The following is a 16,071-nucleotide window of genomic DNA, read 5'->3' on the forward strand; positions in this document are numbered from 1 at the left end:
ATTCACTAAAAATGTATTAGTATGAAAAGAGTATAACTTAACCACTGCCTAATAGAAATGGAAGATATGCTGATGTTGAACTCGACCGAATGGTCTCGCCATACTTACATCTGGTGAAAATCTTGTCTCCATTGTGTCAGCGTCACCACATGATTGTACAGCTAATGGATCAAACTGGGTTCCATCTTATCACATCCATTACAACTAAATGAACAACACCAGACAGGTAGCGTTTGCTGTTTTGAGACGTTCGAAATGATCTTTACACCACTGACTTTAACATATGTATGTGGTAACAAAGAGTTTATTATGTATAAATTAGGAGTTAACTGTAATTTGTAGCCCTCTGTTACTTGGATATCTTAAACACATTATAAAAGCACTGGCTGGTATGAAGATTGGTGACGGCATCTTATTGATTGACATCAAAGAGTTCTTATGGAAAATGTGAGAAAAAATGCATACATGGCAATGAAAATGTTAAAATGTTATGTTTTATTTAACGACGCTCGCAACTGCAGAGGTTATATCAGCGTCGCCGGATGTGCCAGAATTTTGTCCCGCAGGAGTTCTTTTACATGCCAATAAATCTACTGACATGAGCCTGTCGCATTCAAGCACACTTAAATGCCATCGACCTTGCCCGGGATCGAACCCGCAACCTTGGGCATAGAAGGCCAGCGCTATACCAACTTGCCAACTAGGTCGACATGGCAATGAATATTACGTAATTTTAAAGAATCAATATAAGGACCGTGACGTCACTGACGTTTTTGTAAGCTATACAGAGAACATATTGGATCAATGGAATAAAGTCATTTTTGTAAGAAATTTTATGGGAGCCATATAATATAATGTACCTATACAAATTTACATTATTTTAGGGAGCTAGGCCTGCCAAGTCCCAAAGTATTACTTTATCAACAAAACTTCCATACATCACATATCACAACATAATATAAAAAAAACCATGCATGACAGAAAAAAGTCTGTGGATTTCATACAATTTCTTAAGAAAATGGCGACTACATTACATTAATCAAACATAACCACCATATAGGTTACAAAAACGTTCGCGACGTCAACAATAAAGTATGGCCAACAAAAAATTATGCAGGATTACACAAGAAATAAAATGTGTAATACTTCGTTCTTTCAAAACCTCAAGTAATTGATAGTACGAAAACAGTGAACAAAAAATATAGAAAAATTATGTGAACATTTATTAATAATTAAAAATTTTATGAGTGAGTGGAAGTAAACGAAACAACCGTTATTTAAATACGCAACGGGCCATGTAACACGGGTCCTGGAAATATTTCGAAATTGTATCAAAACATATGGCTAGGAACATCACTGTTTTCACATATAATAACGTGCCATTAGAAGGCAATGGTTTCAGGTTTAACACCAGTGGATATCTGTAGTATTTACAGTATCCTATTCACTGTCAGATTTTTGCAAAAATTACAACTTATTTTGTACCGGTATCGTGATTTTGTTGAAAAATCAATGATAGTGCACATAACCAATAAAAAAAAGAGACAAAGAAAGCAGAAGATTATATGAAGTCTGCCGCGAAAAAGATGGGTGATTCAATGAAAAAATACAAAAATTATTAAATTCCTTCAGATTTGAAATAACACTTGCTAGTAAATAAGATACAATACCATAATGATTTCATTTAATACAGGATATTTTTCATATAAGAAATATACCAAGTCGTTAGTGAGATTAAAAGTAAGTAATCAAGATGTATAAAAAATAGGATGTTATTGTTCTCATTGTTCTGCCTCATAGCTATGGGATTTACTGATGAAGATGAGCAAAAATATCTGGTTTCACCATAAAAATAATGATTATATAACAAAAAAATTTACCATCCCAATGTTGGAAGTATCTGATTCAAGTCAGTTCTATAACTTTAAAAGTCCTTCTCAAGACACACTTGCAACAACTAAACTTGAGATCTCGAACGCTCAGTCTTTCAGAATAGCGAAGGATAAATCGGTAGAAATGATTTTGAAAACCATCGACGATTTTGAATAGTGGACAAGGAGTGCTGTATTCAGGAAGAATGTGAACTTGAACAATATTTCTTCCTGCAGTGTTTGTGGCATCAACATACTTTGAGCAGGAAAGAAAAGGGCTTGCGATATATAATGAATTACTCGAGTTATTATTAAAAAAAAATACGGCAGAATAGCGCTGATTTCATGACAGCTTTACTTCTAGTCATTTATACTATTAATAACTATAATCCAGTCACAGTTCAGCACTGGCTGCAGTGAACTGCATTGTTGTTCATCCCTCTGAATTGTTTTTGGCTTCAATTCACAAAAATGATCGTCGTTCAATTAGAAAAGAAACTAATGATAATACAATATAGCTACAAAATCGTGTATTTGGCAATTTGTCACAAATAAATAATGAAACTGGAATTAATCGTGTTCGCATCCATCCTACTCTGTACTCGAGTATTAGTTAGACACAAATTGCATTTAGAAGGCTTCTCGCCTGCGTGGAGTTGTTCATGCTTTCTTGTATAAGGGTCATTCCATATCAAATCAACAAGGCACTCAACCCGACCGACTCAGATTTCTTTCAAATTTTGAGGGTTTGTTTTACTTGCCGCGCTAACTAAAACTGCAGAGTTTCATATGTCCTATTCTTTTCGTTTTCTGTCAGTGGCGTTTCAAACATGAAGAAAAATCACATTTTTGTAAGCACGCCGTTTCAATTAAAATTATATATCTCAACAACGTCTCCAGATAAATTTATAAAAATTGGGTGATACATTCTTAATATGTGATAGTTTTTATTACTTATATTGTTTTCTGCATGTATTCAATTACACTAAAAAAACATGGTGAAACAATTTTCATATATTCATATTTAAAAATGCGGGGGTTCTATTTTAATGAAAAAAAATATATAGTACGCCTCAATTAGTGATATAATGAACTGATAAGTTTCAACTTGAAATCATCATAGGTTACAAAGATAAAAATTATTATGTCACTGCAAGCGTAAGCTAACCATATAAGTCGCGATAATTATGTCCCACACATTCGTTGTATTTAATTATATTTGATCATATTCTTGAATGTCGCTATGTAATTTAACATTTAGTACATAATTCGAATTTTTTAAATTATTATCTGAAACCAATTATTGTCACATGGATTTTGTTAAACTTGAAGTTCTGTAAGAAATGTTACCTTTCATTGCTGAGATGAAATAGCCTGATCATCTTTCCAGACAGGATGCTGCGTTGTTTCAGCTGTATTTTAAAACTGCTTAGCAAGTATAATACCCATCCTAAACAGCAGGACTGTATGAAACTTGAGTTCCAGGCACTGCGGTGGATTTTGCAAATCGAAGAGCAAGCATTTTTTTCCTCTTCAGTATAGCCTTTTTCAGTCACATAAACGGTTTTATTGTTTGGGCGATGATCCCTTGTCCAGTCGTACAATTCCCTAGGTGTAGTTATTTGTTTATCGGATAGTCTCTGCAAACTAGCACAAGCCGCAAACCTTTTAAGTGTCCCACCTACAATGTCGCATGCTCTTTTGCCATGCGATATGCAAAAATAATGCAATTCTGTTGGAAATCCAAAATCTTCTTCATGTTATGTGAGGTTCAGGAAATTTTTTCCTATTTTTATACTGAGCAGAGAATCGATCGGAGAAATACATATTTTTTGCTGTGAATTACAGATGTTTGTTTTAATATTAATATTAATATTTTTGAAACAGATGTACAGCTGTAGTGTCATATTTCGGGCAGTGTGAAATTATTACCAGATTTTTAATAGAGACTGTATCGGATGACGATTCGTTATAATATATTACAATAGTGTGAATGGTTGTCTGCACATTAGTCCTGTGATATGACTGAATTTCATCTTGGATTACGAAATAATAGTTTTCAGCGAAGTCGCATAACACAATAAGCAGGCATGGCTGTAGAAATGATTTCATATCACGTAGAAACTTACTTTGTTCAGATAATATAAATAAGTGAGTCAGTAAATCACCAAGTTTCTCCAAGAGACAGTCAAAAACTTTGTCTGTGGGTTTCATTATAGTCTCAAGCGTTGATCGGTTAGTCGTCATCCACTGCTTGTAGGTCACTGATTCACTGAAGTTTTACACGAAACATTTCTCTAAACTCTCTCTTATTTTGAATGTTTCAGGACATCCTGTACATTTCCTGAACAAGCAATTTATATGAGGAGGATTGTACACCATAGTAGCAAAGAAAAGTTAAGTTGGAAGGTATAAAGAAAAATTTTCTTGAAATCCACGTAGACCTGAAACTTTAATAAATTGATTCCGGCTTAAGTTTTACATTCTGATAAGGACACAAACACAGGCAGTATAGTCCACTAACTCCAGCTAGAATACAATTTTTTGGTCAGGGTTAGAATTTTTAAACACTGCATATAATTAATTTCTGCTAATGTGCTTTACTCCCTGATTCTTTAATCACAACAAATATTTCTTACCAGGCATCATTCTGCTTATCTCGTCAGAACAACAGAATTCTTTAACTGTACCGGCAACAGCCGCGAGCAAGGGTTTTCCAGGTTTCGGATTTGGTGAACACAAAATTCTTTTCCCTTTGCCAGGACTTTGGCTTTCCGAGTTATGTATTCGAAAGTTGAAAGAAACTCTTTTTTATATTATTTACGCTCCAGAATTTAGCTAGTAGTGTTAAAATGGTGATTTTCTCACTTTTACCTGAATTTTGAAAATTTTCCTGCAACTGAGACAAAATTTCAGAATCAGAAAGGTCCTGGTTCCTCGGCATCTTTAATATCGAAGACTTTGTCTTTTACAATATTTTCAAATTTCTGTCTCTTATATTTCTCTTGTTGTAGTCTTTCTTGTTTAATAAGGAACATACCTTGGTCAAAAAGACTTGTATTTAATGAACTTACATTTGCTGTAGAGTCGACGTATTCTTCATTACTAGAGTCATTATGAGGATTCTGCGTAATAGCATCATATTATATTTTTATTTCTTTGCGACACATAGCGCACACCTTTTGTTCCTCTTTTAAATCAGGAAATACATTAAGCATCCACGATATAACACTTCTTAAATTTTTCCTCTAATTACAATGCCCTGATTTCTCGAAGGGATTGCAGCAAACATAGGCCTATAACTTAAAACGCGACTCCACTACATCGCACAAAACTACCACATACTACGAAAACTAACGACAATGCACTTGAAACAGATCGCACGTTTTGTATAAATTGAAGACTGTATAAACTGCCACTCATGACGGCCTGACAGATCGACGACGCAGCTTATCAGACAAGTACGAACTCGCGCGCATGCAATGTTGGTGTAAGACGGGTTTAAGTGCTACAAACCAATACATTGACATATTTTTTTACTGATATTCCTGAAACGTTTCCAAAATGAAACTTACACCAAGGAGAGAATGCTCTTACCTCTATAACATATATTTTTGGCGAAATAACTTGTGCCCCGCATTTTTAGATATTCAATGTTAAAATGTGATTCACGCGATCATTCAATAAAGAATTCGATACTTCGATGCAAACCTATTTTTATTGAAAAGTATGATTCGTTAGCTTTAAAATAAGCCCAAGTTTAAGACTCTACCTCAATTAGAAAGGAAAATAATGAATTATTTTTGTTGACATAGTATGCGACATTTTTACATTTTTTCTCGTATTGACAGAATTGCTGTATGGATATCGAGCATTATTGAGAGCTAAAATTGTACATAATTACTTAACTTAAGGTTCTTTACCATCCCACCGAATTTAATGAAAATCTGAGGTGGTCGGGTTGAAAAGTCCACTTTTTTGTGTTGATTTGACATGGAATGCCCCATAACTCACATCGAAAAACACTTCCCACAATCATCACATTTGAAAGATATCGCGACTGTGTGCAGGTGTTGATGTCTCTTTACGTTTCGCATCGCCGATAAACACCAGAATAATTACATTTGAAAGGTTCCACGTCTGTGTGCAGGAGATTGAAAGAAACACATAACGTTTGACAATTTTCTCGCTGCTGTGCACACGTGATCCCCTTTTAGGGTAGACTCCAAGAAACGCCAAATTTGAAAGCTGTCTCACATTCGTGCACGAGTTTATGTCCTCTAGTCATTCGAAAGTGAAAAACAAATCCAACAAATAGCGCATTTTCGCATGTGTGCAGGATTCCAAGCTTTTAAGGATGTGGAATCTGAGATCGTTTGCCACATACTCAGCATTTTAAAGGTTTCTCGCCTTTGTCCGGGTGTTCACGTCTTTTCAGGCTACTCGATTTAGGTAAACACAACAACCACCGCATTACATTTGAAAGGTTTCGCACTATTGTGCACGAGTTTATGCCTCCTAAGAGTACGCGTCGCCGAGAAACACTTACCAAAAACGACGCAATTGGAAGTTTACTTCCCTGTGTGAAGGCGTTCATGGCCTCTTAGATGATTTGACTGCGAGAAACACTTACCACAAACAACGCATTTGAAAGGTTTTTCAGCTGTGTGAAGGCGTTCATGGCTACTTAGATTATACGACTGCGAAAAACACTTACCACAAACAATGCATTTGAAAGGTTTCTCGCCTGTGTGAAGGCGTTCATGATTTCTTAGATTACACGATTGCGAAAAACACTTACCACAAACATCGCATTTGAAAGTTTGCTCTCCTGTGTGAAGGCGTTCGTGGCTTCTTAGATTACACGAGTGAGAAAAACATTTGCCACAAACAACGCATTTGAAAGGTTTCTCGCCTGTGTGAAGACGTTCATGGCTTTTCAGATGACACGATTGCGAAAAACACCTGCCACAAACAACACATTTGAAAGGTTTCTCGCCTGTGTGAAGGCGTTCATGAGATTTTACACTACAAGACTTAGAAAAACACTTACCGCAAACTTCGCATTTGAAAGGTTTCTCAGCAGTGTGCATGCGTTTATGCTCGCTCAGATTTCCCGATGTCGAGAGGCACTTACCACAAACATCACACTTGAAACTTTTCTCGCCTGTGTGAAGGAGTTCATGGGTTCTTAGATGACACAACTGTGAAAAACACTTGCCACAAACCTGACATTTGAAGGGTATCTCGCTTGTGTGCCGTCCTTCATGTCTTCTTAGACTACTGGACTGAGAGAACTTACTACAATCATCACATCTGAAAGGTTTCTCTCCTGTGTGCAGTAGTGCATGTCTTTTTATTCTAGTCGACTTCGAAAAACTTCTACCACAAATATCGCATTTGTAAACATTCTTGCCTACACGCTCACGTAAATGCATCGTTGATTTTGCCGGATTGGAGAGACATTCTTTAGACATTTCGAATTGCAATTCCTGCTTATCTTCATGAGTTGGGGCATGTTTTCCTGAGGAATCTGAATTCCTGGGCATCTCACGCATAGTCTCGTTCCCTTCATGTGCAATACCGTCGAATTCTGATGATACAGACACCTTTTTGGTAGCTGGAATCCTGACGAAAATATACTATCAGTCAATAGAATAGTCGCAACAAATATACAATATTATAATGAACTTCAAACATAACGAACCTATTTCACCAGAAGAAGCATACCATTAGAGATACAACGCTATAAAGAAATTATGAGTTATGTTGGAAATATGAAAATTGTCTCAACGATCAGTCTTAACCTGTACAACAAATTTTATGTGGAAAATACCATGTTTGCCAACTCTTAGTTGGTTAGCCTTTCTATTGAGAAATCTCTCTGTCTAAAGCCACCTGCTGGTTAGGGTTACTTTGGACACAATTATTGTTTTAACACACTATATTATTCTATATATAATTAAACGTAAAGAATTAATGTTACCATGTCCTTAAACGCAAGTGAAATTATTTTTTCATGATATAGTTACATTCTCAATTGAAACAATTGTATCTATATTATGAGTATTATCATTAATCGAAGAGTATCCTACAAAGAAAAATCATTTACCAGTGGTTTATCGTTTTTGGGCATGAATGTGCTAGTTCGTGCAATTCCTTCCCAATTCGGATTTCAATGGTGTATACCTTCTGTTGTAGTTCATTCTTATACCACATAAAATGTTAATATATAGTTTATTTTCTCACATTCAAATTAGGTTATTTTTTCCATTGTTGCCATGCAGTACAATATGTGTAGCTAAAAACTAAGAAGCTCCGGAATTATTTCCAAAGAATGTATGAAATTACCAATATTTGCTGAATCAAATTCTTCATCAGATGCACGCAGTGAAAGTGCTCGAACTGCGCGAGATTGCACTATGGCGACAATTCTTTGAAGAATATTCCGCCAATATTTTTATGGGACTAGAAATATTTAAGCAGATTTCTTTCCATCCTTTCCAGAGTTTGGACTCTATTCTCCATTACTTAAGAATTAAATTACTGACTGCTACCAATGAATTGGAAGTTTGGAACGTCGGCAGTTTTCTAGTCCACAAAAACACACGAAATACGAGCATAAAGTAATTCAAATACCTAAACATGTTTCATTGCTACATTTCCATACTACTCTAATTAATATGGTTTAAATATTTCGATTAAATTTTTTGAGTGGTGGTTAATAATATACTAAAGATCATTTGACAGGAATGTCCTAATTATTAATACCAATCAGTTGTCAATACACTACAGCAAGGTCCGTCGACAACAGCATCTGGAGACCTTGCACTGCACAACAATGCACAGACACCTCACTAGGTTTCAGCTAGCTGTAAGCAACTTTCGGAAACTGATTGAAGGGAAAACGTTTTCCCTGGTTATTAGGCCTCCATAGTGGAATACAATAATAATTTGGCATTTAAAGCTATTTTTAAGAGCATTTAAAATATCAATACACTACATAAATCCTCAATGTTTATATACTGGAAAACAAATGCACACTCAAAGCGCATTCCTACACATACACGCACGCTATCTGTTGGTGCTAGTTCAGAGATACAGCCCTTCTGAAGATGCTTGTAGAAAGTTAACGAAAAGCAAGTTTCAAAGGCAATGAACTCTCTACACAAACTCGCACACCACACTCACCATTCGGTGAAAATCTCGTTGTCCTCTGCTGTTCCTTCCACCCTCGGCTCCTCATTCACTGTGTCCAAGCCACTCTGCTCTTCCTAATACAGAGAAAATGAAACAGAAAGATAGCACAATTTACATCAACAATAGTGGAACCATTCTATATACCACAGACGTGCATATAAGTCGTATTAGTCCAGTAGAAGTTTAATTAACAGATGACTATTCTTGGGGCAGATATTTCATGGGGTAATTCCTTTCCTTATAGAACAGCGTTTTTGAAGCTCTTTTCAACATGTGGCAAAATAAAGGCGTAATCTAAACTATCGAGACACACTCACATAATCTAAAGGTGTAGTCCGAAACAGCACGGGAAATTTTAGGAGGGAACTAGTACTATAAGATACAAATAAATGTGATTAGTGTATATGCATTAGCATATAAAGTGAAATATTAAAAATGTTATATCTATTATTTTTGGTCAACAAACGGGGGAATGATAACTTGATGAATGTGAAATGGCGCATGTTGCAAAAAGTTTTAGAAGGAAACCAATTACATATTATTCACTTTTAGAAGTAACAGAATTTTTGTGTTTGTATTTGAAGTTTATGATAGAAATGTAAAATTTATTGATACAAAATAATTACAGTGTGTCTAATTGAAAGGGAATATTGAGAAACCCCACACGTCCATAAAAGTAAAATTTTCAGAAACAACAGCTACTCTTTCTTAATAGTTTGAACCCGTAAAAAAATATATGTGGTTAGGTACAGCAAGTCTAACATTTTCAGTAGATTTCTTCCCTATGCGCCACCTATTTTCCGAGAAAATAAAAATATAAATGCCGTTGGATATGTGTTGTTTCTCAATATTTTGAACACAGGCTATATTAATTAGCAGAATAGAATACGAGTAAAATATTACATCTTTACTCGCAACAAACGGTTACTTTGCAAACTGTCACAGATCATCAAAACAGAGTGTTTCAGAATTTCTATTACAAAGTTCTAGGGGTTGTAGAGGGGATTAAGTAGATAAAGTTTTGATTAGGAACCCATCTTTAGAAATGTATCGTTTCGATCCAAATAAGTTTGATGATCGATTCGATTTAAAATCTCCGGCTTCGTTGTACGCAAACAAAATGGGCTGAGGGTGACATCTGCAGTCCTCTGATATCCTCTGTCTCGTCCTGTACTGCTCAATGACTGAATCACAACTGATGTGAAAGTGGACTCTGTACAACTGATTGTAAACAGAAGACACACGATATCACGTAGAGCTCAGTAGATGCTGAACAGGTTAGGTGGTAAGGACATCCTTGACGTACTTATATACCTATTTGACTTCCTTCTGACATTTCTTCTCCTATCCTGACTTTCAATTGTTTTATATAAACATTACTGAACAGTCTTCTCTCTCGTTTTTTTAGTAGGTTATTTTACGACGCTTTATCAACATCTTAGGTCTCTCTTTCTAATTCACGCCAATTTTATTTAAGATCCCCATCAGTTTATTCTGTTAAAAGCCTTTTCTAAGTCCACAAATACTATATACACTTCTTTATTCTTCTCCAAGTACTTTTGACCGATTGTCCGTAGCAGTGCAATTGCATCTCTCGTACCTTTTCCTTCCCGAAGCCAAACTGCTCTCCTTCCAACTATTCTGCCATGGTAGAATATAATATAAACTTCTATTCACTATTTGCAAGAGAATCTTCGCCGAGTGCCATATTAGACTAATAGTCCTGAACTCCTTACATTTGTTAGCATTATTTTCTTCGGCATTGGAATCAATACTGTCTCCGTAAAATCTTCAGGTCCCTCGCCTTTCCATATATTTCGTTGCATAATGATAGAATTTGTTTCTAGTGTTCACCCAAGCATTTCACTAATTCAATGGGGACTCCATCAACTCCTGTTGCTTTCCCCATTCTTCACTTCCTCCTATATTAAAGCTGAATGCACTTCACACTGACAGAAAAAAAGGAAGTAAACTAAACAACACTTTGATGTATGCTGTATCCATCTGGATGAATCAAAACATGCATTCTTTGTTCTGCACTCACCTCAGGTTCACGTTTCACCACAGGAAACGAAATTGGCACCGGATCTTCCTCAAATTTGATCTCAGTTGTGAGATCTTGGCTCTGGTCCTCATATTCCTCCTTTATACCAGACACAGGCTGATCCAAAAAATTTCGTTCCTGCAGTACAAAGAGACGACTAAAATAAGCAATTTATTAGTGTTAGAAGACGACTTCTAACTTTACTAGTTGTTCTCTATGTTACCGCATGTCACAGCCTGATCACAACCCACAGCAAGTGTTTTACATTATGATGAGTAAGGCCAGGAATCATATGCAAATGCATATTTTCATGCAAAAACATTTGTTAAACATGTTATTAACGTCTGTGATGATGAATACGCAAAGCTAACTGTTCGCAGTTTTTTTTTAATATTTGGGCCATTATCCCACATAATATACTACTGTGCATTATATTGTAACATATCTTCAACACTGTGTTAGATTAACAACAATATTTCCATAGTTTTGTAAAAAACAATCAAACAATGGATTGCTCTGTTGCCAGCGCGTAATATTTTTTGGACGACAGTACACAATGGCTAGAAATTCCTTGTGTAAGAAGGGAAACTGTGGAAAAACCACCACTGCCCACTTTTGTTCCATTGAAGTGCTGCAGAAAAGGAAACATTCCCAAATATCCCTACCGCCCTGATTCTAACACCTCTACCCTCCTTTCCTATGTTTCACTTACTCGGAGTTGTTACACTAGAGGTATTTTGTTTCGTACCGACAAGTACTCAAAACATTATACCATTGAGCTACCACACAATTCGACAAGAAGTTTTTGGCAATGTCCTTTGGACAAGTATGAGTGAGGAACATTGTGGGACATGGAAATTATTCACTGCCAAATTCGTGAATTGTAACACTATCTAAATTAGAAACAGACTACGGCACAAAGCGTTATGTTGCATTTAGACGCGTGAGAGAGAAATCAGTAACCAGAATCATAAAAATGTTATAATGCAAAATTTTGGTATACACTGTTCTGCATTGCCAAGCTGGGCATATTTCTTTCCATGACTGTACATTAACAGTTTCGCATTTGTTAATTCCTCACATATTACACTTCTGTTATATAATTGGTTGTCAGGAAACGTTAATAGTGGGGGAAATGAACCCAGATCGATTTTGTCTTCCAATGGAACTTAGTTTTATTCCTATGGCCACGTGTATCATACATACTACTATTAATAGACTGGAGAAGAATCTGGAATGAAGTTCCAACACAAAAACAAATCCTTATTTTTAGAGGGAAATCATAGAGAGCATTGCAGCATTAGAAAAGAAAAATGCATTCTATCATTACCTCATTCAAGAGTAGTTAAAATAAATTAACTTCCTGGACGTAGCAAACACATAACAATATGTGTATTTATACCTATTTGCAGTTATGAATAGGATTTCAATTTTCACTGGTTGCACTCTGCTTCCATATTGCCAATACCTGGTTATTACTTGTAGCATTTGTATCATAGGTAAGAAAAATTCAATGTGTAATTAACGGAAATCAGACAATAAAGATAGGCGCTCACTTATAGGAAATAATTAGGTCGCTGCGTTCGGACCTTTACTATAGTATCGCTCACTTGTCCGCATTACCGAATGAATCATCTCAAATTGTATTGTAATTTACCGCTAGAGCGCATTATTTCATTGCAGTGTTCTGAATTGAATATTCTGCCAATATTTCCAAAACGATGGGCCATTGGCCACCCATACAAGGCATGACTTTAAACAATACGTCTTGTACTTTCATCTCACACAATCTCATTTAATTCGGTGATATACAGAGCGTGTCCTCTCCTTGTGAAGATATCACTTCTACTAACCTATTAACCATCTCACGTAAGTTGACCTCATGTCACTGAGATATCACCTCAACTACCCCACTAACCTTCTCACATACGTCGACCACATGACATCACCCCATTCTCCAATCTGGCCAACATATATTCTCATAAACACACTACCGATATCCTAAAGTCATATAGATCCAAACCAAGTAACTTAACAGTTAAAGATTAGACTTCGCTACAAAATGAGATAAATAATAAATACATAGTTACCAGATTTCTTCCATCTGTAACATACAGTAAAAAGCACTACAACAAAAGTGTTGAAAGGATGTAGTGCCTATGGTAATCAAAATAAAATATGAGCTCTGGAAGAACACGAGTGCATTCCTTGCGCTCCACTCACCTCTGGTTCATGTATCACCATACGGAATGAAATTGGCATCGGATCTTCATCAACTTTCACCTCAGAAGTAAGAACACGTCCCTGGTCCACACATTCTTCGGAATAATAAGACATTTTTGCGTAGGCCTACGTATAGCAACTCTGTTGTTAAATTTTTGCATGCTATAACTCCTTCATCGTTACGATAAAAGTAAAGTCAGGGTTCACTAAATCCTTTACGAAATATTTTCAAGGCGGCCGTGTTCAGACAGATGAGGTTCAGAACTGTTCTACAGTAATTAAACGTTTATTCCTCATTGTAATTATTTGTAGCATTATTAATTTTCTTCTAATATTATTTATTAATACTAATTAATAGTAGCTAATAGATAACATCCAAGAATCAGTGCGATGGTAATACCTCTAAATATGAATTTCATTTCCGGTACCTACCGCATTTCTCCTTTCTCCCACCCTACACCATTGCACTGCTCTTTCTTCCTCACTTATTCTTACTGCTCTCATTTCCCTCTACTTACTTCATTCTACTGGCTACTTTATGTTAAATAGGAATATCTAACTTACGGGTAGCTTTAAATGCGCCATGATTCGATCCTATAACCTTTCGTTTAGTGAACCACTATCATAGCCATTACGCTACGGATTCGTTGACGAACACACCCATAATTACATTTACACACAATTAATATCAAATACTTCCAAAGGTATTAGACGTATGACTTTATTATTATATAGTAGAACTGAATTCATTGGTTTTCTATTATTACAGTTATTATGTCAAATTGGTCGCTAATTAATTATGTTAATATTATACAAGGAACCAATATGATAGCATTACTACATTTATCCACTACTAATTGTGTCACTATAGCCTACATATATTAAATCGATTCACTACACTAGCCTACTTTCTTTAGTATTCTTTTAATCTCATTGAGATAAGTCAAATTTTCAAGTTTCTTTAAAGCAGTGTTTTGTACTGCAATGTAATCTGCGGATGTACGTGACGTCATATAGGCCTAGTATGCCAGCCAAATTATTGATCGGGAAAATAGCTACTCTTCCTTGGATAATACCAGCTAATCATGTATATCAATAGCAAAGCCAGCTAGACCGGCATTAGCTTCGCTTTCTGACCAGACAGCAATTTGTAACAAGAATAAATTAGGCAGATACTATGTTTTTCAAGATGAGTTGTTAACAGAATGGCGAAAATGTCTTCAGATGAGTGATGATTCTATTGCCGAATTTAGGTTATGTACCGATATACAAAGATTAATGTAAGATATGAAGGACGACGCGCAGAATAAGGTGTCTTTGAAGAAACACTATTAAGCCTAGAGGTGATTTAACAAAATAATTAGGAAGTCTCATAGTGTATGATGTCCAAATTTTGTATAAAGAAAGAGTCGAAAAATCTTGTGTAGCATTTGTTGTATGGGCTTACCATGGTCTTGTCTCAGTGTAAGTTACAATACTCAATATTGTTCAAATAAACTGCTTCCAAAACTCACATCTCATTCCAAAATTGCTTGCGAAACATCGAGTGTGTGCACGAAAGATTCCAGTGTCGTTGGGACTTTTTTTCTGGCCACATACTCGGGAATGACTCATTCAAGAAACATAAAAGAGTTATTGTTTCTTTTAGTAGTTTATTAGTTTATGTGGCAAAATTTAGAAAATGAAAGATTTTCCCTGTACCGGTATCTATTCAATACTGTAACCCCACTACTGGGGTTAGTCTCGCGATTTATTTTTCTATCAAGACGAAAATGAGTCTACTTAAGTAATCACAGAATACATCTCAACTATTTTAAATAGAAAAGGTTTGGAATTATCTCAAGTCGCAGTATATACAGTTCTAAATCCTGCATTTAATTAGAAAATTTTTTCTGTGCATCAGAAGTTGTTTGCAGTGAACCAGGACAAATTCCAAGTGCCGTATTTTAAATAATTGTTTGCTATCTGTTGTAACAATTTTCACAGTTCTTCATACGGAGGCATTTGTCATAAATATATGTAATGAATTTTCATCTTCTGCAGTAACAAACGGATTAAAACATCCTTTTGACTTTGTTGACATTAACTATAAAACACTTTTGAGGCAGGTACCAACGCGATGTCTTTCATTGCATCCTGTGCTTCATGAACGCGGCTTTTTCAACTGGAAGATGATGAAGTCATATTTCTTATCTCAAAGGGAAGAAGAGTGCAGTAGTTTGTTGTGGTCTGATTTTAGTGAAGATGGCGATGGCGATTTTTCAGTTCATTTGTGCATTTTCTGGTCCCTTCACAATCTACTAAGTGCATCACAGAATCATATAACAGCTCGAACACAAGACATTTACATCGACTGAGTTGCATGCTGTGATGTAAAATTTGAAATCTGAGCTTCAGAATAAGGAAGTTGATAAATTTTATGGCAGTGAAGCCAATAAAATATTTATCACATGGGTGATTGAGATAAACATAAGTTTCAGTCTACAGTAGTGCATCGCTTTTTTTTGACAAAGCTCTGCAGTATCTTGTAAATGATATGGTCTTGAATAGTAAGTTTAAAAATAGCCCCTCTTGTGTTTGAAAACTCCGCTCACTTGGAGGGCTCTTTGAAATATTTGTTAATGATCTTCATCTCAACATTATGTTGGTAGATTGTATGAAGATATTTGTACCATTAAAATTTTATTATGTTCCTAAATGAAAATGATTTGGAAAGGAAACTGACGTGTATTT

General features: G+C 35.6%; 3 protein-coding genes across 3 annotated transcripts in view; all 3 read right to left on the minus strand.

Annotated features, from left to right (window-relative positions):
* The window catches only part of LOC138691564 (zinc finger protein 678-like), a 225,026-nt gene that overhangs the window by 165,576 nt on the left and 43,379 nt on the right, over window positions 1-16,071 (minus strand). The gene's annotated exons all lie outside the window — the stretch shown is intronic.
* LOC138691562 (gastrula zinc finger protein XlCGF57.1-like) overlaps window positions 1-16,071 on the minus strand; it is a 449,766-nt gene that overhangs the window by 56,928 nt on the left and 376,767 nt on the right. The window lies entirely within an intron of this gene.
* Window positions 1,662-13,551, minus strand: LOC138691567 (zinc finger protein 235-like). Its single transcript, XM_069813659.1, has 4 exons — window positions 13,339-13,551; window positions 11,116-11,253; window positions 9,063-9,145; window positions 1,662-7,499 (listed from the first exon to the last, which is right to left on the minus strand). The coding sequence occupies exons 1-4, from the start codon at window positions 13,450-13,452 to the stop codon at window positions 6,443-6,445; spliced, it is 1,392 nt and encodes a 463-aa protein (XP_069669760.1). The 5' UTR covers window positions 13,453-13,551; the 3' UTR covers window positions 1,662-6,442.

Source organism: Periplaneta americana, chromosome 16, assembly GCF_040183065.1.
Source record: "Periplaneta americana isolate PAMFEO1 chromosome 16, P.americana_PAMFEO1_priV1, whole genome shotgun sequence".
Lineage (NCBI taxonomy): Eukaryota > Metazoa > Arthropoda > Insecta > Blattodea > Blattidae > Periplaneta > Periplaneta americana.

Bases quoted from the DNA above. Each gene is read 5' to 3' on its own strand.
- LOC138691567 (XM_069813659.1), bottom strand. From the start codon at position 13,452: ATGTCTTATTATTCCGAAGAATGTGTGGACCAGGGACGTGTTCTTACT. The intron at 11,254-13,338 runs GTGAGTGGAGCG...TTTGTACTGCAG, and splicing joins TGGTGATACATGAACCAGAG to GAACGAAATTTTTTGGATCA. The intron at 7,500-9,062 runs GTGAGTGTGGTG...TATTTTCGTCAG, and splicing joins AACGAGATTTTCACCGAATG to GATTCCAGCTACCAAAAAGG.